At 43.4% G+C, this 26,639-nt stretch overlaps 1 protein-coding gene across 2 annotated transcripts in view; it reads left to right on the top strand.

Annotated features, from left to right (window-relative positions):
• Nucleotides 1–6,775: 6,775 nt before the first annotated feature.
• The window catches only part of LOC311226332 (uncharacterized protein), a 73,359-nt gene continuing 53,495 nt past the window's right edge, over nucleotides 6,776–26,639 (top strand). Inside the window, exons 1-4 of one of the 2 annotated variants that reach the window (XM_084311751.1) lie at nucleotides 6,776–7,185; nucleotides 10,412–10,480; nucleotides 20,566–20,590; nucleotides 24,065–24,151. In XM_084311751.1, coding sequence (XP_084167877.1) covers nucleotides 7,120–7,185; nucleotides 10,412–10,480; nucleotides 20,566–20,590; nucleotides 24,065–24,151 — 247 coding nt within the window. In that variant the 5' untranslated portion in view covers nucleotides 6,776–7,119. The remainder of the gene's footprint in view (nucleotides 7,186–10,411; nucleotides 10,481–20,565; nucleotides 20,591–24,064; nucleotides 24,152–26,639) is intronic. The other variant, XM_084311752.1, reaches the window with a different exon arrangement.

The raw sequence follows: 26,639 nt of genomic DNA on the forward strand, positions 1-26,639 counted from the left end.
AGTTTATTTTCTTGTCAGACGTCCTGATGACTAATGACATTTATTTCCATATTGTCTAATGTCACACTCAATGCTTAATGAATTTCCGACTGATGAAATCCAAATCTATGGGCCAATATCAATGGTTGACCAATGCAAAAGATCTGTCTATTGGGCTGCTCTGCTCGACATCGCTAATGAAATATCCTGCATCTTGAGAACATGTACAGAGGCCTCGCTGTTGAGGTGTGTCTTCAGATAGGAGGTGTGTCTCCACATAGGAGGTGTCTCCACATAGGAGGTGTGTCTCCAGGGGCGGACCTAGCACATTTGGCGCCCTAGGCGAGATTCACCACTGTAATTTTTTTTTATGGCTTTTGCCTCTTCATAGTTCTCTAATGTTAGTCTTTCTTTCCTCAACGCTCAATTCTATAAACACTTGACCGATACCCATCAATGCACAGTGCTCTAGCATGTTCTGACTGTGAACACCTAAAGCTGAGGCTCAGACCGACCGACCGTTTTAGATTTTTGGCTCATTTTCCCTTATGTTAGAATTTTTTTTATGTAAAAATAATGGTTGCAGATATAGAGGGGGGCGCCAAAACGGCACAGAGAAAAAAAAATTAAAATAATTTTTTTTTTTTTTTTGGCGCCCCCCTCTGGGTGGCGCTCTAGGCGACCGCCTATATCGCCTGTAGGAAGGTCCGCCCCTGTAGTGTCTCTCCAGATAGGAGGTGTCTCCAGATGGGAGGTGTCTCTCCAGATAGGAGGCGTGTCTCTCCAGATAGGAGGTGTGTCTCCAGACGGGAGGCGTCTCCAGATAGGAGGCATGTCTCCAGATAGGAGGTGTGTCTCCAGATAGGAGGTGTATCTCCAGATAGGAGGTGTCTCCAGATATGAGGCGTGTCTCCAGATAGGAGGTTTATCTCCAGATAGGAGGTGTGTCTCCAGATAGGAGGTGTCTCCAGATAGGAGGTGTCTCTCCAGATAGGAGGCGTGTCTCCAGATAGGAGGTTTATCTCCAGATAGGAGGTGTGTCTCCAGACGGGAGGCGTCTCCAGATACAATTACCTTGAAATAACGGAGTGGATGCAGCTTGCATTGTTTACTGTTATACTACTGCTTTGTGTTCATAGTCCATGTTTTAAAGGCCCAATCTGTGATCCAAAGGTAAACAAATGTGTAGCCCCACCGACAAAATATAAGAAATGGGAATGGAGTCGTTCCCATTTCAGTTGATCGTCTGGGCTCTCGACACAAGGACTAACACTAGACAACAGGTAGCTTAAATGAGTTATTAACTATTTGCTATAAATTATGTAAACAAATTTAACATTACATTTGTTTGTAAATATTGGAGTAAAAAAAACTTGATTTACAATGGGTTAACCCTTATGCCCCCCTAACGATTTTGCAGAGTTGTCACCTTAGTGCATGAAAAGATTGCATCACGTTCAAGGTCATAAAAAACGTAATTTGTAATATTTCGTTCCAATTCTCTTTTTATGAATACCACTATGAACCTAACTCAACATATATATCAAAGATTCCAAATATTTCCGTTTGTAGGGTTATGGTTAGGGTTGGGGTTGGGGTTAGGTTTAGGTTAGGGGACTGTTGAGCAAGTGTTGGGGTGGGCACGGGCACAGGGATGAGATTTTACCTTCTCCTAATCTTTCTGTCTGGGTAACCCTAACCCTAATGGGAAGAAAAAAAACACCAAGGTTTTTGCCAGGCTAAAGTGTATAACTTTTTTTTAGAGGTATTCTAATGATGATCCTTTTATATATTGAATATATATCAAAGATGACCAATCTGACCCAATTTCATGACATAATAATCAACACAGCCATCGTTGTACACAGAAACACAAATACAGGCAAAAAACACAAAATAGTCGCTAAGGGGGCAGAAGGGTAAAGGAGCACTCCACCAAAAAAAAAAGTGGATTAATAATGCACATAATCTCACACATAACCCAAGACTATAAACCATTTTGTACAAATGAATAGCCTGTCCTTACACTAAAGCTTTGATATTTCTTGCTGTCATCGTTTCACTGAGATGTATCTAGTATTTCCTGGCATAATATACATCATGACATCACACGTCTTAATTAATTATTTTGTTCAATAACTTTGAATGCATTTGTAGAAGACAGTTTATAGGTTTGGCATACTGTGCGTGAGATAGATTATGGGCATAATCAATTCTGTTTTATCTTTTTGGTGGAGTGTTCCTTTAAGATGGTTCCAAAAAGCTTCTTTTCCATCTACAGATCAAAATGCAAGAATAAAACTACCACACATTTATAATAGAAATCCAGATTGGGCCTGCCTAAACACTAGTCTGCTGAATGTCGCTCAGATGCCTCATAGTGATATAAGTTTGACAAGTGCCCCAGAAACATCCCAAAACCAGACTGTATAAGATTGATTTGTTTTTGTAAATATTTGCCAATTATTCTCTGAACTAAATAATAAACTGTAAAATATGCAAATGTGTTATGCATTTGTTTGGAAAAGATGCTCCTGGTCAATAGAGGGCGACAATAGCTATCCACATACTTGTTTGCGTTAGAGTAGGGTCCAGCTGCAGCGCCGGTGAATCCTCTCAAGGGGCAAGCCTGTGGCAGCCTGGCCACGAACCTACTTTCTATAGAAGCAGCTCGGAGGTGCGCTTCTTCGAAAATGGGGCTAAGCATAAGCATAACCAGTTCGAAACAAGGCGGACATTAATAAAATTGTCAATCAATCAATCAATCCAATAACACACGCTCACTTAGTTAAAACAGCGCACCTCCGAGCTGCTTCTATAGAACGTAGGTTCGTGGCTGCCACAGGCTTGAGTAGCCCTGCGTGGACGGGTTTGAGGCGGGGCTTCGTGGCGTGGACAAGTAATAGTGGCCTGGACAAGTATTTGCACTACTGCGCATGCGGATGAGGGGGGGGGGGGGCTCTCTCGCTCGCTCTCTCTCTCATTTACGACATACACAACTTTCGTCTCGTTTACATCAGGGTCCCCCATTTTCAATTCATCATAACATGACATACAGATAGACAGCTATCTTTACTAAATATAAACCTGCAAGTGGTGTATAGGACTGCTATCTTTACTAAATATAAACCTGCAAGTGGTGTATAGGACTGCTATCTTTACTAAATATGTAAAAATGTAAGTACCTATTTCGCTATTTTGGACATTAGGTGCGCACGTTGCTTATCAAGGCCACCACAGATCAGCTGTGGTGGCACAGACCAGCTGTGCAATCGAATTTAATTAGCTAACTGGCTCTCTCTTTTTCTCTCTCTCTGCTATCTTTACTAAATATAAACGTGCAAGTGGTGTAGTAGTACTGCTATCTTTACTAAATATAAACCTGCAAGTGCATGGTGTAGTAGGACTGCTACTAAATATAAACGTGCAAGTACATGGTGTAGTAGTAAGCCAATTTGCATCTCCAAGTGGGCAAGTGATGTGATGATTAGAGGCACAACCTTTGATTCATAACTGAGCCGACGCATACGGTGGTCATGTATAATTATAATAACAATAATGGTCACAGACTCACATTATGCTTTTATTACTTTTCATGTTTGTGTTACAGAATACACTATACACAAATGTGGATTGGACTGCAGACAAGGCTATCACTACCACTGCCCCTACTGCCAGGCAACAATTATAAGAAAAGAAAAAATGCTTCGTACCATATATTATCATGCAAGCCCCTGCCCAGATGTGGATTGGACTGCAGACCAGGCAGCCCAGACTATCATTACCACTGCCTCTACTGCCAGGCAACATTTGTAACAAAAATAAAGGCTTTGGTCCATATATCATCATGTAAGAGCCAGCCCTCCCCTCAACCACCTCTGCCAGCTCCTCAACCACCTCTGCCATCTCCTCAACCACCTCTGCCATCTCCTCAACCACCTCTGCCATCTCCTCAACCACCTCTGCCATCTCCTCAACCGACTCTGCCATCTCCTCAACCACCTCTGTCATCTCCTCAACCACCTCTGCCATCTCCTCAACCGACTCTGCCATCTCCTCAACCACCTCTGCCATCTCCGGGAGTCGAGACCGCAGCCTCTTGCATTGGTGACGAGCACAATCTCCGCTACTAAATACCTGTATGTCCCTATGTCGATATGACCCTGATGTAAACAAGACAAACTTCTTTCTCTGGTCTGCATCCCCTTAACAATTGTGTGTATTGAGCCGTACTGTATTGTACCCATTCTGCAATCTAATCTGTTAAAATAAAGTTTTCATTCACACTCAAATCTGTGTTCATTTTTTATTTTGCATACCAATGTTCTGTGTCTTTAGTCGTACTTGTATTGAAAAACTGATTTTATATGTCTGAGGAGAAGACTGGTACTCATCATCTTCGTCTCCACAAAGTACTGGGGGGTCTACTGTATGTGAGACATATTTCCTTTAGAGTGAAAGAAAAATGACATGTGAAGTATGTTGTGTGCCAGGTTAATGTACTCTATTTTTGTATCACAAACAGTGCTGTATATGTACCGTTTATTCCCCCTCAAATGTATATCTATTATTACTATATATACTCTACTATTTTTGTATCACAAACAGTGCTGTATATTTGTAGACTTCTTCCAATGTACAGTTTATTCCCCCTCAAATATATATACTCTATTATTACTATATATACTCTACTATTTTTGTATCACAAACAGTGCTGTATATTTGTAGATCTGGTATGTCATAAATGTCTAGTATATTTGTAGATCTGGTATGTCATAAATGTCTAGATGTAACCAGTGGCGTCGCGTGGGTAAAATAACAGGGGAAGCCAAAAAAATCTTTTTTATTAAATTTTTTTTTTTTTTTTTTTTTTTTTTAAGTCAAGCAGTCACCATGTACACTACAGTATGGCTCGGCGGCCAGTCAAACTTTCTTAACAGATTGCAGAATGGGTACAATACAGTACGGCTCAATACACACAATTGTATAAGGGGATGCAGACCAGAGAAAGACGTTTGTCTTGTTTACATCAGGGTCCCCCATTTTCAATTCATAGTGACATTTATGACATACAAGACATCATGACATCAAATATACAGTACTGTTACCCATAGATCCTGACAGAGTATATACATATGATGGGGAGGGGACTGTACATTAGGAGGGGGTGGGTGGGTGGGAGAGAAATATACATACGGCCGGGAGAGAATATGACTGTCTATTAGACAAACGTGACAAGACAAACGTATTTCTCTGGTCTGCATCCCCTTAACAATTGTGTGTATTGAGCCGTACTGTATTGTACCCATTCTGCAATCTGTTAAATAAAGTTTTCATTCATTCATTCATTCATTCATTCACATGTCTGTTGCGCGGCGCGCCCAGTCATCAGAGCGCTCCTACTGTAAAATGCGGAAGCAGCCATTTCAGCCTCAGTTTTACTCGTTTATAAAAATGATTTAAAATGTTTATTAGCAACGCTGAGCTTTCAAACCCCGCCGCATCTGTGTGTGAAACCCTAATGGAACGCTGGGTACCTTTGACATTTATATCCGATATATTTTGGACCCACCGCTAGCTTTTAAGCAGTGCTTGATGGTGCACATTAACCTGGCTACTACGGAGGAATAAGTGACTGCGTATTCCAGCCCCTGGCTTGCATTGCAGTCATGAAAGGGTCTACAAGCTTGCCTGATAACGTTAGTTAGTCAGTCAGGCTGCTCAGTGCTTACCTGGTCAATAATGTGGTCCTCCTCTTGCCAGATAGATTTGTTAAATCATAATATCCACAGTGGTGTGCTCTGCTGGTCCTCAGTAAATGTCCCGCCGGCGAAAATAAGTTGCTATTAAAGTGCTAAATGTTAGATACACTAATAGAGGATTCGAACGTGCCCGCTCTGTTAATAACATTTTCAATCAATCCCGTGAGGGGATGATGTTCAGACATGTTTGTAGTAGACTACTAGACTGAGTGACGCCAGACAGTTTTATACTCACGTTAGGTAGTCAGGTGGAAACGTGAACTTCTGACCTGCCCCGCCTCCAGGGGGGGAAATATGCTGAGTGTTTTCCTCCCAGCTCCGTTTTAAACTTTTAGGGTGTGGCAGTCAGCTCGAATCTGATTGGCTAGGATCGGATTTGGACTCTATAATGCTGGAAGCCTGGAGAAAGAGACCTACCCACTGCCTCTCTCCTATACTAGCTGCAGTGAGCACAGTGAGTCTGACAGTGTGTTAGAGGGAGTGAGAAGGAGAAGAGGGAGACATTTAAAAAAAAATAAAAAATAAAAATAACACATATGCACAGATGAAAAAGAATGTAAACTATATTAAAAAAAATTATATATATTTTTTTTCATATTTCATATTTGATATGAATTTATAGGGAGGCATGGCTTCCTTTGGCTTCCATAAGGATTCGCCACTGGATGTAACATTACTGTCTATCTGTATGTCATGTTATGATGAATTGAAAATGGGGGACCCTGATGTAAACTAGACGAAAGTTAAGTTGTGCATGTCGTAAATGAGAGAGAGAGCGAGCGAGAGAGCCCCCCCCTCATGCGCAGTTGTGCAAATACTTACGCGTCCAGGCCACTATTACTTGTCCACGCCACGAAGCCCCGCCTCAAACCCGTCCACGCAGGGCTCTGTGGCTCTGCAGATATACCCTATTGACAGGCTTGCCCAGTGAGAGAATTCTACCACGACGCTGCAGCTGGACCCTATTGTTGCATTACGGAAAGGGGGTGTGCTCGTTTTGATACTAACCGGAAGCTAGTCAGTCTATAGTCATATTAGTCGATGGTCGACGTTCAGTTACCAATCTATCATATAATTCGAATTTACAACCATATTTTTGATTAATTATTGCTATTGTTTACGTTAAATCGGCATAGTCGTTACTATCCAACCGACTGCTAACTCGGGAGGCTGTTCAGATAAACGTGTTTCTAGCTGCTGGCTGAAGTCACGAGAAGCATCCAACTGCAGAGCCGCAGAGCGGCGCTCTCAGGTCCGGCTGAAGTAACCGTCACCAGAAAACACCGTGTTTCTAGCTGCTGGCTGAAGTAACCGTCACCAGAAAAACACCGTGTTTCTAGCTGCTGGCTGAAGTAACCGTCACCAGAAAACTGCAACGATGCTGGAAAACTTCGAAACGCCGTACGAGGACGAGGCCCAGACGACTGAGTACATCGACTGTATTGTAAGCGCGGACACATTTTGACCAAATGATTTAAGATGGCGGCCGCGTAGGGTTGCAGATATATCTAGATCTATCTCAATGGGAATGTGACCGATTTTACGAATACATGTTCTTCCTTTGCTGTTTCCGATTTACCAGACGATGTGTGTACCGCTAAGCTTGGCTTTCTTCATATTATAATAACGTTAACGTCACCGATTCAGGACAGTTCAGTCAATATTTGTGAACACGCACCACTCCTAAAAGCTAGGGATCAAGAGAGAGACCCCCCCCCCGTTGATTGAAATTTGTATTAACAGATTGCAGAATGGGTACAATATACAGTACAGCTCAATACACACAATTGTTAAGGGGATGCAGACCAGAGAAAGACTTTCGTCTTGTTTACATCAGGGTCCCCCATTTTCAATTCATCATCATTATTGGGATGGTGTGTGAGCTCTCTTTTACCCAAATTAGTTTTACATTGACTCGCGTTACTGGAAGGTACTCTGAAGCAGAATTCAAATCTAATTTGGATGTAAGAGCTTACATAAACATTGTATCGCCTCACAACGTCAAATCATTAGCCACATTATTAACTTCGCCGCCATTTTGTTTTTGTATGTCACTATGAACGATTGATAATAACTGATTCACTATAAAAAAAAAAACTACGGCGGTGAAAAAGGGGTTATCGTGAGCTTGTAATTCCAATACTATAGTCTGCCTGTTTTGACTAGTTCGGTTTTAGTGCCTTTTTTATAAGCTAACGTTTTAACATAGAAGTGAATAGTGAATACCCTACCTCACATTGCATCAAACTTGACCAAGCCCACGTGGTTGAACTCAAACAACAAAGAAACAGGCTAAGAAACGATGTAAACACCATGATCAAATCTGCACCAAAAAAATCATCAATGATAAAGTGGAGGAAAACAAAAACAAACCATGTGAACTTTGGAAATTACTCAACAACCAACTAGGCTGCAGCCTGCAGTAAAAAAAAACAGATTTACAAACGTCAACATGAAGACAGAAAACACTAATCACAGACAAGCTGGATGTAGCCAATTACTTAAACATTTTCAATAAACTACCCTCCCACCCTGGGCATTTTGGGGTAGAACACATCCTAGCCTTCTACAAAAACCTAGGGGTCTGCAAAGACGACTTCAAACTCGAAATGGTAACAACAGATGAGATACTCAAAAAACTGAGCGCCCTCCAACCTAACAAGGCCACTGGCCATGACAATATCTCCTCCAAATTCCTCAGAGACTCAGCAGCCACCATCACCCCAGTCATCACCCACATAATAAACCTCTCCATAAAACAGGGACACGTCCCCAAAGATTTCAAAAATTGCGAGAGTGACCCCCCCCCCCTGCACAAAAAAGGCAGCAAATTAGACCCAGGCAACTACCGCCCTGTTTATATTCTTACCTCCTTCTCGAAAGAAAAAAATAGTCTACGAACAGGTCGAAAAGTACCTTGCGGGAAGAAAAGCTAATCTACGAATTCCAATCTGGCTTCAGAACATCCCATTCCACTGACGCATGCCTTCTCTATTTGAACGACCACATCAAACACGAGGTGGACGCGGGCAAATACTGCGGCATGGTCATGCTGGACCTCCAAAAGGCTTTCGATACTGTCAATCACTCCATTCTGATTGATAAGCTAAAAGCAATTGGTTTTGATAGTTCATCAGTCAGCTGGATGCAATCCTACCTGGAGGGGAGAGAACAGATAGTGGAGGTGAACGGTACACTGCCCCCTCCCAGTGAGCTGTGGTGTTCCACAAGGAAGCATACTAGGACCGTTACTGTTCCTAATTTATGCAAATGACATGTCATCAGCTTGTGACTGCAACTTGTTCCTGTTCGCTGACGACTCAGCCCTGCTGGTCTCTGACGGGGACAAGTAGCTGAAAAAGCCCTCAGCTCTGAACTCGGCAGAATCTGCACCAGGGTTTCCGTTAGAAAAAATTGTTGCAGGTCTCAGTGAAATCTACCGGACAAATGGGATCAATTCCGGTCAGAGTTTATTGAGCTTAAAAACAATTGATAGAATGACATCCTCAAGGCATGTAGATTTATAATATTTTAACTTGAAACTAGGCTACTTTTGCGTATATACAGTCATTAATATATTCCAAATAAAATAAGTCCCTTGAGACCGTGCTGCTGCCGACTTGAAGTGTCGGTGGGCAGTCTGCCCGACATTAATAAACAGCAGTCTGTTATAATCAAATTTTTATGAGCTAACGAATTCCGTTATATTGGACATTTGTATTAATTATATCAAGCGAAGAACTGAGAAATTTGGCAGAGAGAGACGGCAACATTATCGTGGGTTTGCGTGATGACTATCTCCGCCTCCCAACGACTTTGTGCTGGATTTGCGAGAGCATGCAGCTGCAGTGCCGCAGAACCAGCGGTGTTTTCAGGTCCGGTCTGGGGACTGCTCAGCAGCGCCCCCCCACCCAACAGCTGAATTGCCAATGGCTGAATTGGAGTATTGCACTGTGCGGGCACAGCTCTGTGGGTTCTGCGGCTCTGCAGCTGCATGCTCTCGCAAAGCCAGCACTAAGCTCCCGCTGACAACATCGTTGTCATTATTAGACCTGCTTGGTGAAGCAACAATGAAACAAATGTAATGATTGTTTCGTTCATCGCATAGGCTATTTAATTTTTGCCTATTTTAATACAATTCAAATAATCAAATTGTGCTTAGAGGGAATTATTTTCACCGGACATTATGACCGGAGAGATTTAATATGTCGGACTTCAACAGATTTTGCCGGTCAAAAACCGGTAATTACCGGACAACGGAAACCCTGATCTGCACATGGCTCTATTGTACCCATTCTGCAATCTGTTAATAAAGTTTTCAATCAAACCAATAAGGCAAATTAATTGATTATGGCCCATATGCTATAATCTGTTACATCACCTCCGATTTCTATCTTTAGTCAAGTCAAGTAAATGTATTTGTATAGCTATAGCCCCAAATCACAACAAGTTGCCTCGACAGGCTTCACAGATTCAAAGGGGATCCCCCATCAGGGTGTCGGTGATATGTTTGTTGATTTAGGAGAGAGTAGTGCATGCAAATACTGACTGAACTGCCCTGGGGTACAGGAAGAACACATGGATTATTAAAATGGGAGACACTCTTGAGGGTGTTTGTTCGTCGTGATATGACTTATCGATATTTAGAATGTCTTCTTTCTCCTCTCCAGCTATGCAACAAATCTATAAGGGGTCTTACCTTGTATAAGATACACTGCACCCTTCCAAGACACCTAAAGGTAAGGTTACAGTGCACAGTTAACACTTTGATTACCGGCGATGCGGTGCGCCTTACCGCCGTTGAATGCCAGCACCCACTTCAATGATAGCGTTGTGAACACATAATCTCTGCCTTAAATTATGGCTATGTGTCTAATCTGCCCGTCGTTTATCAATGACTTGTTTGCAGTCAACATTGTCGAGACGGATTGTTTTTTAATCGTTCATTTCCGTTTTATAGCATTTTGAAAAGCCCTTGTTTTTCAGGAAAATATAAAGATTCCGTGATAAACGGCATTTACTGGAATATTCTGGCATACACAAAAAACGTTGTCATTTTTCGGCCTATTTATGAACCGTTTTCAAATAAACGCTAGATTATTGATAGTATATGTGTATTTATGCACGCTAGAGAAGCGATCTGAAAAATATATTCTCATTTCCCTGATCGGCGAGCACACACTCACAGCCACACACACACATATGGGACACGTTGATATATAGGTGAAAACAGATCCGATTACCCTAAAACTGGTCAAATAAATTGCTTACCTCAGATTAGGGCTGACCTTCGAAGCTTTTTTTGGCAATTGAAGCTTCGGGACCGAGCTTCGATTTTAATTCGAAGCTTCGACAGAGAAAAAGATTAAAAAAATTTATATATTTTTAATTTTTTTTATCTTATGTTGTGAGACTTGTACATCACTTTGGTAAACTTTGTTGTTTTTAAATGTGCTCTATAAATAAAGTGGATTGGATTAATGAATTAATTAGCCCCTTTCGTGACTGACACAGCTAACAAGGTTTCACTCGGCTGCTCTGCCTGGGTGCAGTGGGGCTGCTCTCACAGCCAACGACATGACATTACATAATTATGTTGCAACCTTCGTCTATCAAGCAAACAATTATATTATATTTAATTTATAATTTATAATATCAGACAATGCACCTACAAAAGCAGATGATTACAATTAAATTAGCCAACTTGGTAACACATTAGTCATAGCAGCATAGGCATAGCCTTATTAATGTTTTGTGTGGCGTCGCCGTCGTGTACAACGATACTTACGTTTTTTAGGTGATTTGACAAAGTTGTTGTAGAGGCATTGTCTTTGCATATTTTAAAGTGTAACCACACATCTGATGACTTCTTCGTCGACATGTCTGCTGCACATGTCCTTGTTGTTTTCAACACAGATAATCTCCACATGCTTGTTGTAGAGAGGTGGAGTTGAGGCGCCGCTTACTTTCGTTTCATTGGAATGGAGGCGCAAGATTTTGGAGACAAAAAAAATAAAATTTATTTTATTTACTATTTTTTTTTAACTTCGATTTTTTTTTTATGTTTGAAGCTCGTGCCATCGAACGAAGCTTCGAAGTATTTAAGACAGCCCTACCTCAGATCAGATGTTATCCAAAAAGATTATTCCAATTCCTGATCGCCATTCCAAATATCGATCGTGTTTATTGATTCAGCGTTGGGTACTGTAAATATATATTCCACGCGGGCGATCAACTTGGGTCTCTTCAGATGCCTTGTCGGAAAAGTAACATGAGGAGGCTGGCCCCCCGCGTAATTATTTAAGGTAACCAACTTGCGTCTAGCCACGCCCCCAGCTCTGCCGCGGCAGCATTATGTAGCCGTAATTCCCCCTCTTTTAATATCGACGGCTAGCTCAACTGGTTCACCGCCTTGCTGTGGATCCTGCGGTGCGTTGGTAACAAGTTCGAATCCCTTCAATTTTTTTAACGTGCATTCTTTCGCCGGTTAAGTTTAGGCATTGTTTCGGAGTTGGTTAGGGTTAGGGTTAAGTTTAGGCATTGTTTCGGAGTTGGTTAAGGTTAGAAGGGTTACGTTTAGGCGCTGTTTCGGAGTTGGTTAAGGTTAGAGTTTCTTAGAGCATGGCAATATTCTTTCGGAGTTAGTTAAGGTTATGGTTAAGTTTAGGCATTGTTTCGGAGTTGGTTAGGGTTAAGGTTAGGCATTGTTTCGGAGTTGGTTAAGGTTAGAAGGGTTACGTTTAGGCTAGGGCTGGGCGATATGGCCAAAAACGTTATCGCGATAAAATTATTTTCATATAACTCTATCGATAATTATCGTCGATATAATGTCTGTCAAGTTTAATTAACTTCTTATGCTGCTGCGAATGTCTCGAGAGTCGAGTTGATGTCGTCATCAGTCCGCGCACGTTAGCAGTTAGCCGACAAGCGGAGTATCTCATGACAATGTACTAAATATTACCCTAAAATACTCTCTTCCGCCCAATATATTGCAACGACGTCCACTGTATACCTCACACTACTATAAACGTGGCCTCAGAATTCACGCCACACACATACTTGGCACGTAAATATATAAAATAGCGCCGTGCAAGCTAATTATCATAGCCAGCCTGTTGTTTCTAAGCGGTGTATTCCATGACAATACTAAATATGACCCTAAAATACTCTCTTCCGCCCAATACATTGCAACGACGTCCACTGTATACCCCACACTACTATAAACGTGGCCTCAGAATTCACGCCACACACCCACTCGGCACGTAAATATATAAAATAGCGCCGTGCAAGCTAAATAGCCTAGCCAGCCTTGTTGTTGAGTCCTACCTCCGGGTCTCCTTCCGGGTCTTCTTCCGCTGTCGGCCATCTCCTTCACTGATTGGTTGTTAGTGCGTGTGCTCATATCCAAGCTTGGAAAATCGATATATCGAAACTTTGCGACCACGTTTCATGTTTATTTAGAGGAAATAATTTATCGCGATAGTTATCGTTATCGTTTTATCGCCCAGCCCTAGTTTAGGCGCTGTTTCGGAGTTGGTTAAGGTTAGAGTTTGTCGCAGAGAATGGCAATAGAATGCAGCCTATTTCCGCACTGCCGCTCTCTCGCGCTGCCGCGGTCACATGGGCGTAGTGGCCAATCAGAGAAACGCTGAACACAAGTTGATTGCCTAAAATATTCACGCGGCCCCCCCGCGTGTATACTTTCCGCAACGGATTTCGGTTTCCGGGTTCCTCTGATTGGCCACGACCCCTACGTGACGCGCCCCCCTATCCACTGCTGCCGCTGCTGTGTGTTGACGCGCGCAAGGCATGGACTTGACTGCCGGCCGTGAGATATGAAGACAGAGCCGCAAATTGAACATGCAGTGTGTCTGCGACGACAACAACCCAATAATCAACACTCGAAACAGCTATTACCAGACAATTACAACCGCAGTGCTGCCTGCTTCGATGCAGACCAGAGAAAGACTTGTCTTGTTTACATCAGGTTCATTCATTCTTCTCCCGATGTGTTCGTTCAACTCAGACCAGCCGCTCTATCGGAGATAGGATGACATTGTGTCATGTTTTGTATATGTTTATTATTCCGAATAGCTCTACACAGGCGTCAGGGTTTCCGTTAGAAAAAATTGTTGCCGGCCTCAGTGAGAGAAATTCCGGTCAGAGTTTATTGAGCTTAAAAACAATTGATAGGCAAAAGAATGACAACAAAACAAAAGAATGACATCATCAAGGCATGTAGATTTATAATATTTTTACTTAAAACTAGGCTACTTTTGCGTATAAAGTCATTATATTCCAAATAAAATAAGTCCAGAGACTCGTGCTGCTGCCGACTTTAAATCAAATAGGTGTCTGTGGGCAGTCGCCCGACATTAATAAACAACTGTCTGTTATAATCACATTTTTATGAGCTAACGAATTCCGTTATATTGGACATTTGTATTAATTATATCAAGCGAAGAACTGAGAAATTTGGCAGAGAGAGACGGCAACATTATCGTGGGTTTGTGTGACGACTCTCTCTCTCCACCTCCCAATGACTTATTTGCGAGAGTATGTCGATGCAGAGCAGCAGATTCAGCTGTTATTGGCTCTTTTCTGGGGACCGCACAGCAGCGCCCCCCACCCAACATTGAATTGAGAATGGCTGAATTGGAGTACTGCATTGTGCTGCTGCTGCTCCGGCTCTGCAGCTTCACAAAAGTTCGCACACCCAGCACTAAGCTCTCGCTGACAACGTCGTTGTCATTATTAGAAGCAACGATGAAACAAATGTAATGATTGTTTCGTTCATCGCATAGGCTATTTAATTTTAGCCTATTTTAATACAATTCAAATAATCAAATTGTGCTTAGACTCAGGGAATTATTTTCACCGGACATTAAGACCGGAGAGATTAAATATGTCGGACTTCAACAGATTTTGCCGGTCAAATACCGGTAATTACCGGCTAACGGAAACGCTGACAGGCGTATAGCCTATAATACGTGACATTTGAAGCAGGCACCACTGCTGTTGTAATTGTCTGGTAATAGCTGTTTGAGTGTTTATTATTATTACTGCCTTCCTATACCCAGTTAAAATTGTCTTCATATCTCTATATACAACAGCAGTGGTGCCTGGTTCAAATGTCACGTATTATAGGCTATAAGCCTGTGTAGATCTATTCGGAATAATAAACATATACAAAACATGACACAATGTCATCCTATCTCCGATAGAGCGGCTGGTCTGAGTTGAACGAACACATCGGGAGGAGAATGAATGAATGAACCTGATGTAAACAAGACAAAAGTCTTTCTCTGGTCTGCATCGAAGCAGGCACCACTGCTGTTGTAATTGTCTGGTAATAGCTGTTTCGAGTGTTGATTATTGGGTTGTTGTCGTCGCAGACTCACTGCATGTTCAATTTGCGGCTCTGTCTTCATATCTCACGGCCGGCAGTCAAGTCCATGCCTTGCGCGCGTCAACACACAGGGCAGCGGCAGCAGCAGCGGTGGATAGGGGGGCGCGTCACGTGAGGGTCGTGGCCAATCAGAGGAACCCGGAAACCGAAATCCGTTGCGGAAAGTATACACGCGGCCCCCCCTCAGTCTGAACGAATGGGGTGCAGTTACACAGGGAGAGACGATAGGGGGCGGTATTTTCCCAATTGAGTTCAGAGAGAGTCTGCAACACTAGCGTGGGGCTCGATTGATGAAATATGAATTCAAATCGCTAATATAAAAAAAATACGACAAACAAACGCTATATAGCGTTGGTGGCACTCAACTGGCGGCATGAACTAACGACAACGTGTCCCTGGCACTCAAAGTGTTAATGGGTTAAGGCTGTCCCCGAACCCTGTTTTTAGGGTTCGAACGTTCGCCAGGGTTTATCGAACGAACGTTCGAACGTTCGTTTTTTTCTTCATTTTTTTAATAATATTTTTTTTTTATTATTGTATTATTATAGATCCTACGGAGGGCGGCATTGCATAGTCTATTGGTGAAAAACATGTTGTTTACAGTGGTGGCTGTTCATGTAAACATGTAATTAAACAAAGCACTCAGAAGAAAATAAACAAGCTACTGCATCAAAGTTACTACTTATGATAAACAATAGCCCTTGCACACCGCAGTCACGTAAGGGGCTAGATAAACAAAGGCATTCGTTTTGTGGCATTAACGTTATATAGTTAGTGTTACACGTTCAATAACAGGTATTCACTCTTGGTCGACGGCAAGGGGAGAGAGGCGCGCGCCTCGGCTCCTCAACAGACCCGTCTACCTCGGAACGGGGGACGGCAGAGAGACAGAGAGACACCGGCGGGGTCCCGCCGGGCTCCCAACACGCCTGCCGCCCGTCCGCCAGAGTTGTTTCCAACGCAACCACCTCCCGCCATGAAGCTCGCGCTCCGTGGCTGAAAAAGGCTGGTATTCATTAATGATCCTTCCTCGGCGGGGAGCTACGGAGTCTGTTCACTCTGTTGTGCTTCTCGGTCTCGCAAGCAGATCAATGGCGGCATTGCCGGAAGTAAAAAAAATAATAAACGCTTGCCGATTGGTGGTAACAGCAGAGGCGGGTGCAAGCGGTGTGACGTAATTGGCAGAATCGCCTGTCAATCAAAATGGTTCTATTGCATTGGTTGAGACAATAGTATCCAGCTACTGTGCTACAGCCCGGCAGAGACCATACTGGTTGAGCCGAGCGCCTCGGGGGACGCGCCGCTTCACATCGCCTCACCGTCGTGCGCCTGCTTTTTTTTTTTCACCAAACGTTCGAACCCATTAATTAAAGTCCGAATGTCAACGTAACGTTCGAATGTTCGGGCTCAGCCTTATAATGGGTCATGTAGCTTTTTAACAAGTCAATATAGTCTAACTTATACATTTAGCCACAAAGTAACATTGCAATTCATAGCATTCCATGACATAATCCCTACAAACATCACATGACTGTATGCATAATATCCACACTATGCCTGCTGACCATGTTGGTGATGCGAGACTTGGCGATATTTGCGCATATTTAACAAGGAAGTGCCTCACTCAACCGCTGGGGTCTGGCCGCCAATGTGTTAAAGTGCTTGATTAAAAAAAAAAATTATAATAATCCTTGGAATTCCTTAACACTTTGAGTGCCAGCCACGAGAAATCGCGTTAGTTCATGCCATGCGTTGAGTGCCAGGAACGAGAAATCTTGTTATTTTTTTTTTATTATCGATTTCCATCAATCTAGCCTCACGTTACCACTGGGACTCTGTCTGAGTTTGAACAGGGAAAATACCCCCTATCGTCTGCCGGATGGTAATGCACCCTTTGGATTGGATTGAATGAAAACGCATGGGGAAAAGAAAGTCCGGAATCCACATTTTTACTTGTCAGGCATGTAATCCGTGCCGATTGCAGTCTTCGCCGACCCTCAGAACAGCGTGGAATTGGTATTTCCAGTACCCAGCATTGGATCAATAAACGTGATCGATATTTGGAATGGCGATCAGGAATTGGAATAATCTTTTTGGAGAACATCTGATCTGAGATAAGGAATCTATTTTACCAGTCTTGGGATAATCGGAGCTCTTTTCACCTATATCTCAGCATGTCCCATATGTGTGTGGCTGTGTGTGTGTGTGCTGATCAGGAAATAAGATAATCTATTTTTCAGCCCGCTTCTCTAGCGTGCATAAGTACACATATACTATCGATAATCTAGCGTTTATTTGAAAACGATTCATAAATAGGCTGAAAAATGACGTGTTTTGTGTATCCCAGTAAAGCGTGATTCCTGCAGAATCTTTTTCTTTTCTTTTCTGGAAGTTTAAAAAAACTAGCGTTTTTCAAAATGGTATAAAACGGAAATGAACCGTTTTATTAAAAAAAAAAAAAAAATCCGTTTCGACAATGTTGACTGAAAACAAGTCATTGATAAGCGACGGGATATAGTTTATGCGTTCGTAAATGTGATTGCCCTCCCATTGACTACAGTGCTGGCACTCAAGCGCTATTTTTGGCTCCCCCTGCTGGCACGGAAAGTTAAGCACAGCCCATTTTTTAACATGGTGCTTAAAAAGTCATTGAAATTCAAATCAACCATTCGCATTGAAAGGTTTGTTCATCCATGATAAAACATTTCTGAATCAAGAAAAAAAATGTTTTAATCTAAAGTGTAACTAATTGTCGGAAATTGGTTTTAAGCCATAAATGTTTGATCCGATTTTTTTTTATTAAATGCCCTTTTTAAAATGAAAAATAGTGCTTAGAAAAGTACTTTAATTTAATTTTGCAATGTCTGTGGGAACCCCCCCCCCAATTGCATTTCTTAACTTGCAGTGAGTTTACATGGGAAATGTTGTTTCCCACAGGATCACCATCAAGCCAAGTTTCCCTTTCTTCCGTGACAAAGTCAATCAATCATCTTCCCTGTAAAGTGGTACATCTCCGGGTCATTGTACACGTCTGGTGTACCTTTCCTTCCCTTTTCTCCCCGAGGCTCACCGGGGAGAGTTCAGGAGTTGGAGTCGCCATCTCTTCGCTTTTCATTCAGTTCACGGTGTCACATTCTGTCATTGTGTGGAGCTCATTCTCTTACACGATGGAGCACAAACTCTTGCAGAAACAATGTCCTGTGAATTACATAATTGTGGCAACGGCTGTTCCTGTGTCTTGTTTAAATGGAGGAGCAGTGCCGTTATGCCCAGAGACTTGACACTTCATGTCTTCGGGTTGTCATGGTGTGCAGGCCAGGGATGATGGATAAATCGGACATATTTTTTTAAATCTTCATATATTCTATTTATTTTTGGGCTTTCTGTATTTTTTTCCACCCATTCCAATTTAGTCGTTATGCCAATTCCCTTCCTGGTGGTTGCGCAGTGCGCACATTGCCCCACTGTCGGCCTGGGGATGGTGTAGAACTACCACATGCCTCCTCCGATACATGTGGAGTCGCCAGCAGCTACTTTTCACCTGACAGCGAGGAGTTTCATCCCCTCCCTGCTGAACAGGCGCCCCGACCGACCAGTAGGAGTCACAGTTTACAACAACCAGGAACACGCAGTATGATACCCCACCGGCTTCCCACCCGCTAACACTGCCAATTGTGTTAGTAGGGACGACTGACCAAGCCGGAGGTACCGCTGACAGCTGGATTCGATCCCAGAGTCTCTGCGGTGATAGGCGAGTGCTTAGTCCACTGTGCTACCCAGCCGCACCCAAATCAGTGGACATCTGAGAGTCTTCATCTCAAGTGACTCGGCTCGTTGATCTCTGTATACGAACTGTGAGCGACAACTTCCCAATACTGCGTTGCGTCCCCTTAACGCACAATCCTCGTCTCAAAGGTCTCATCTTGAAAATCCTTCTTTAGCCTGTTTCCCCTTCTTCGTCTACACCTCCTCTTCAGGATTTGAAGTGGTTTTGATAAGTCGAACAAGTAAGCAATTATATTAGCTAGCGCTCACCTGGTTGGTCAATTTACTGGAAACAACAGGTGTCCCTAATGTTGAATCCTCTTAACCACGAGCTACACTATATCATCTCTTTGCCTTTTGGAGGCCAGAACCTCCCGTCTGTCAACAGTCTGTGAATGTATAGAGATAAATTGGATACCGGCGGCAACCACGCTTCCCTTCCCCCAACTAGTGACCGGCAAGGTTGGTGAGATTTACCGATCTATACTTTCTGATGTAACCTTGACCTGACTTATGGACATTGGAAATGCTAATCGTTGTCACGCATGAAGAGTGCTTTGGAACCCTGCACACACTACTCGGGTAAAACAGAAAGAGAGCCCTGTCTCCACACACTACTCAGGTAAAACAGAAAGAGAGCCCTGTCTCCACACACTACTCAGGTAAAACAGAAAGAGAGCCCTGTCTCCACACACTACTCAGGTAAAACAGAAAGAGAGCCCTGTCTCCACACACTACTCAGGTAAAACAGAAAGAGAGCCCTGTCTCCACACACTACTCGGGTAAAACAGAAAAAGAGCCCTGTTTCCACACACTACTCAGGTAAAACAGAAAGAGCCCTGTCTCCACACACTACTCAGGTAAAACATAAAGAAAGCCCAGTTTACACACCACTCAGGTAAAACATTTCCTGCTAATGTGGGGATCAAACCGCCGACTTTCATATCGCAAGCCTGCTTCTCTTAACCTCCATCACCTGGTGGAGTCAAGTTTTTCTTGATAAGTATACTAGAGAGTAGTTGACTGTGCTAGTTAATAAGACTATAAACGGTTGGCTTCACTGCCAGCAACATAGAATGGCGACGGCTCCCACATTTTAGACGCCTATGGAATGCTAGTGTAAAAGAAGAAATGTTGAACTCCGCCTTGGGATTCACTGCACTAGTCTCGCACTCCTCCTCAGGGGTCTGGTGTCAAAAAGCAGTGCCAAGGAGATATTTCAATGTGATGACATTTATTTTGTTTTCCGGAAGGGGGGGTTTATGTGGCCCGGAAACAGACCCACCGGGCTTTTGGTGACCTCTCACCGCAACGTTTCAGGAAAAGGAGAGGTCCAATAGTTAAGACCTCCCATTTAGAGCCTTCAACTTCCTGCCCAGTCGGGTCTGTATGCCTCCCTCCAAATGCTCTCTCACAATACTCCGTTTTTCCTTTCTAGGTTTCTCTGATTATTACTACACCTCCACATGAGCTGTAGTCTCGGTTAACTGTTGTGTACAAGTGGAATGTTTTATTTTTCCATGATATAACTCTTGTCTCTGTTTGTAGCCATTGGAGGAACCTCGATATTCTAACCAGTAGGGCCAGGATGCTGCCATGGATTGATTGATTGACTTGATTTGTAATTATTCTCCCTTCATTTCCTAACAGAATGAGGATAGGATGGTTTCGAAAGGTAAGTAGCTCTTCTCACCTTCATTCAGTAAATCTGATTTGTCCTTGGTACAACCTTAAAAAAAAGTAAGGTAGGTTTGCATTTCTCCAAAGGCTACCTTACCATTGACGGACAATGTTGTAGGCAACCTATTTATCTTAAAACATCTATATCAAATATATATATTTATTGACTGCAATTACGGTCTTCCAAAAACATCTTGGCACTAAGAACATCTTAGCCCATTGACTCAGCATGAAGTTGATGTTGCTGCTAAGAGGGTTTGGTGGGGAAACTGGAACCAGATCTCTACTCTGCTTTAACCACCATGGAAGGAGGGCATTTTGAGTGTGAAACTCAACCTTTCAGTTGGAACCAGGAGGTGGAATTATTGGCTTAGACACAGTTACAAACTGGAAACGGACCTTTTGGACTGGTTAGCTGTTTGTCCATTGGTCCATCAAAAAGAGAAGAGAAATGTCTTGGGCAAGAAGGGATTGATCTACAAGGGATGTACTGCATTCCAGAGGGTCCAGGGCCTCAAAGGTGTCCCAGAGAAATGATCCCCTGCCCAGAGAGAAATGGTCCCCTGCCCAGAGAGAAATGGTCCCCTGCCCTGAGAGAAATTCTCCCCTTTCCAGAGAGAAATGCTCCCCTGCCCAGACTGCTGTGAAGATGCCCCACCAACAGGGTAGGAAACAAATAATATCCTCCTACAGGCCACAGTGAGGGTGAATTCATGAATTCATCAAGACACTCATTTACATTTTTCTACCAACCAGCCAGTCTCTATATCTGCCTAAAGTGTGTAGAGTGGGCGAAGTTACCTACCATATTTTGAAGCTATTCCTACTGAACGTGGACCGAAACAGTATGGCGATGGCCCCCACATTTTAGACGCATATCGAACGCTAGTGAAAACGAATTTTTTTTTAACTCCGCCTTGCGATTCACTGCACTTAGTCTCGGACTCCTCTGTGACATCAGGGGGTTGGTGTCAAAAGCAGTGCCAAGGAGATATTTCAGTGTGATGACATTTTAAGACTCGAACGTTTATTTTGTTTTCGGGAAGGGGGGTGGGGTTATGTGGCATGAAAAACAGACCCACCGGGATTTTGGGGATCTATTCCTACTGAACGTGGACAGAAACCGTATGCTGCCTTTTTGTTCTTCTCTGAATATGAAGACATTTGCACAACTGCAGCGAAAGGAGAAACATGGGCATTCAGAAGATGGTAAACCATCATTACCCTGCCTGTGTGTGTGGGGGGGGGGGGTCGCTCATCAGAACAGGTCCTGAGGACCGTATGGGTCAGAGATGGACCTGCGGAGGCTATAGACAGTTTAATTTTTTTTAAATGTTTGGTCTGCTATTGATATTAGCATACACGGGAGAAGGGGAAATAAACTCCCTAGCAACGCAATTCCACTGAAACCACACGTCGTCTGTGTGAAGAGTTCTGTAAACATTTTTGGGGGGGCTTTCTGTATTTTTCACCCATCCCAATTTAGTCGTTATGCCAATTCCCTTCCTGGTCGTTGCGAGCATTGCCCCACTGTCGGCCTGGAGAGGGTGTAGAACTACCACATGCCTTCTCCGATACATGTGGAGTCACCAGCCGCTTCTTTTCACCCGACAGCGACGAGTTTCGCTCTGGGAACGTAACGCGGAGGTTCACGATATTTTCCCTGCTGAACAGGCGCCCAGACCGACCAGTAGGAGTCGCAGTTTACAACGACCACGACACATACCCCACCGGCTTCCCACCAGTTAACACTGCCAATTGTGTTAGTAGGAACGACTAAGCCGGCGGTACCGCTGACAGCTGGATTAGATTTACATTTACATTTAGTCATTTAGCTGACGCTTTTATCCAAAGCGACTTACAAGTTCTGTACGACAAGTCATCAGGAAGGGTACAACTTATCAGCTGAGTAACTATGTTCATCAAAGTGTTGCGTGCTACAGTGTAGCTCCCAGAATCTCTGCGGTGGTAGGCGAGTGCTTAGTCCACTGCGCTACCCAGCCGCACCAAGAGTTCTGTCCTTTTAGCCGTTGCCGCAGTGCAACGGTAACTGCCCCTTCCTCGCCACTACATGGGGAAACTCAGTTTGGTGTGTTTCCCTGCCTCAGTCAGAATTGTGGTGGTCCCCTTTTAGTGTCGCACCAACACACTCCGAGTGCTGCAGACGCTTCAGACAAAAAAAGCATACACCAAAACGACATTTTTGCATTTGCCATTTCCTTTTTCACATTTGTGCCTTTGCCTATCTTTCATATGCATGACACGTGGGCTATGGCGTACATCACCCACTGACCCATGTGAAGGAAAACACCTGTGGCGTCAGGTGTGAACATAGGCACGTTCTGGAAATGCATTGTACTAATAATGCAACTCATGAATAAACCGGTCTCAGGCGGTCTAAGACGACAACTCAAATGGCGCACTCGAGATACATTTAGTCTCACGCCCTTCAAATAGCTTCAAACCACAATGGAGGCCGGGGACATGCATGTTGTATCAACATGCCCCTCAGAAGTGGTTATTTGTGGCCAGCTTTTGGATTGCCTTTTTTTTTCACAGGTTCAATACCTTTTCAGACATACTGTGGTTAGTTAGTTAACCACAGTCTTAACTAGTTGGTTTTCCTGACATTGGACCAAAGAGGATTACACTTTATCGCATTCAAAACTATGGACTCACTTTAGACTTTGTGTAAAGACGATACATCTGCAACTTCTGTGACAACGGAAGGACTTGTGCATAATGTTGTGCACCTATTCAGAGCTTAATCCAACAAGGAACCAATGCGGAGAAGATGGGGTGACAACAGAAGGACCGCTTTTCTGTTTACCGCTTCCAGAGAGAGGAGCTAATCCTAGGATCCAGTGAATTTGGATGACAAGAGTCGTCGTCCCCAGCTAACACGAGGGCGATCGTAGCCTAAGGATTTAATTGGGATTGTCAGATTTCCTTTTTGTTCTGTAAATAAAGGAAATGAGTCGAGGCCAAGTTAAGTCACAGTGCTTACTGTAACAGACGCTTTGGCATATTTCTTTTTCCCCACAATAGGAATGATGCATTTGTTAAAGCAACAGCATTTAAAAGATTTGTAGGCCACACCCACATGTGTTTATGAACAGTTGACAGTGACGCAACACTTTTCTTTTGTCAATATTCAATAGAGGGGTGGGGTATGCAGGTTTTTAAAGATGTTTCACAAAAGTAAATTATAGTGTTAATATTGTAATAGCTTTTAGCTAGTCTTTCCTTACATTTTAAATAATTTGCTTTTATCAAGACTGAGTTGAGAACATCTTACAAATGGCAGATTGAACCCTGCTGCACTCAAAGTGGTTTCTCTACTGTACAGAGGTTATGCCATGCTTGTTTTTTTCAGCATGGCATGTGTGGAAATATGTATCACTTAAAATCATTTGGTATCAAGGTTGTGTGTGTCTTTGCACTAACTGCTATTGTTTTGTCCTGCCAGGGCTTGCTGTCAGGGGTAACCTAGTACCAGACTTCAAGGACATCGTACAGTACCTGAAATACCTGCTACTTGATGAACCCATCATTGGTGAGCAAATCAATTACTTTTAAATCGCTCACGTTTCTTCTGAGGCCGACAGTGGCTCAGGAGGTAGATAATCTGGAGGTTCCCGGTTCGATCCCCGCTCCTCCCGGGCAGCATGTCCAAGTGTCCTTGAGCAAGACACTTAACCCCTAATTGCTCCAGATGAGCAGGTTGGCATCTTGCATGGTTGCCGTCGGTGTGTGAATGTGAGTGAATGGGTTGAATGTAGGGATGCCCCGATCGATCGGCCACCGATCGTTATCGGCCGATAATCAGTATAAATATGCGATCGGTGATCGGTGATAATGCTTTATTTTCGCCGATCGTCAAACCCGATCTCACTCGCTCGTCTCGCTTAGTTCTGTCTCAGACACCGGGAGCTGTGCGGCGTCTGCTCCTCCCTCCAGCCCCTCCCGTGCGCATGTAAACACGGGTCTAGTAGTCTAGTCTAGTGGGACGGGAGCCGGGAGGACGGCGTCTCCCTTAGCTAACGTTAGCTACCGTTACAAAATGACCCAGTCAACCATTCACTTCCAGTCCAATACATGATGAGGCATTGTCTAACCGAACGGTATCTAGCCGGCCAGCTACCGATAGCTCCTGACATCAACAAACGCTCCAGCAAACTCTAGTAGAGACGTGTACTGTATGATACCTCAGCTAGCTCATGTTAGCTGACACCAGCTCACTGTCCAAAACGAAATGTCCCACTGAACTAAATAGTTCACAGAGGCGCTGTATCAACGTTATATAGCCGGCCAGCAGTAGCCACAGATAGCTCCTGATATCAATGTTTTATAACACTCATTCGATGCGTATTCGAGCTGAGGGCATGTTGTTGAATATGATCAATAGGGTCCAGCTGCACCTCTGGAGAATCATGGCCGTAGCTGCAGGCTACTCGAGTATAGGGTCTAGCTGCAGCTCCGGAGAATCCTGGCCGTAACTGGAGGCTACTAGAGTACACACAGACAGTGGAGCTTGTTGCGTGATGGCGATGTCTCGCAGATAATACAAGTACAAGTCTTAATTATATAATATATATATTTTATAAAAAAATATATATATCAAATATCGGCCGATATGGCTCACGACGATCGGTGATCGGTATCGGTGGCAAAAAACGTGATCGGGGCATCCCTAGTTGAATGTGAGGAACAAATTGTAAATCGCTTTGGTTAAAAGCGCTATATAAAAAATTCACCAATTCTATGTTTATGTGTAATGGTCAAACATGGATAACATTAGACATTTTCACTCTGGATGCTATTGTTCTATCATCTTGCATCAGACCAATTGATTCCAACCACAATTTTGGCAATGGGCAGCTATGTTAAATCCAGTTGAGTTTCTAGACCACTAGTTGCTGAGATTGCCCCCCCCCCCCCAAACATCACGTATCACGTAATATCCCAGTGCGCACAAAGACGCCTGTGCATGCCACAAGCATGCGCGTGACGTAGGGCTGGGCGATAAAACGATAACGATAACTATCGCAATAAATTATTTCCTCGAAATAAACATGAAACGTGGTCGCAAAGTTTCGATATATCGATTTTCCAAGCTTGGATATGAGCACACGCACTAACAACCAATCAGTGAAGGAAATGGCCGACAGGGAAGGAGACCCGCGGTGCACCTCTGGGTAGAGAGGTAGGACTCTAATAGTAAACAAGGCTGGCTAGGATCATTAGCTTGCACGCCGCTATTTTATAGTTTACGGGCGGAGTGGGTGTGTGGCGTGAATTCTGAGGCCACGGTTAGAGTAGTGTGGGGTATGCGGTGGACGTCGTTGCAATGTATTGGGGCGGAACGGAGTATTTTAGGGTGATAGTTAGTACATTGTCATGGGATACACCGCTTGCTCTGGCTAACTGTTAGTTCCATTCCTATAAGTGGCGGTAGGTTCAGGTTGCCCCCTGGTGGAATATAATAATCTATGCACTGGTGTGTAGAAGAACGTGCACGGACTGATGACATCAACTCGAGACATTCGCAGCAGCAAAACAAGTCTATTAATAGCCCGTCCATCGGCGCCGGGCATAAGAAGTTAATTAAACTTGACAGAAATTATATCGACGATAATTATCGATATCGAGTTATATGAAAATAATTTTATCATTTTATCGCCGATAACGTTTTTGGCCATATCGCCCAGCCCTACATGACGTCGTAGAACACACAAAGAGTCCACTGGACGTGTGTAAACTAAACATGCCCTTGTGCTTCACTTTGATTGGTCTATATCTAACTCTCTAACTATTGACTGAGCTAACTTGTCAATCAAAGGAGGTAGGCGTTGCCAAAACCAAAAATGAATCTTAACATGGATGGGACGTAAACATTGCAGGACTTGGCCACGGTTATATCGGGTAGGAAATGTATTCGGTTTGTAGACTAGAGGGCAACAACAGAAAACTCTTTTTGGGTGGAAATGTGAATATAAACAAAAGTGCGCTATTTACAAGAAAACCCAGGGCTTTCTCTAAAC

The sequence above is a fragment of the Notolepis coatsorum genome (genome assembly GCF_963971535.1).
Source record: "Notolepis coatsorum genome assembly, chromosome: 4".
Lineage (NCBI taxonomy): Eukaryota > Metazoa > Chordata > Actinopteri > Aulopiformes > Paralepididae > Notolepis > Notolepis coatsorum.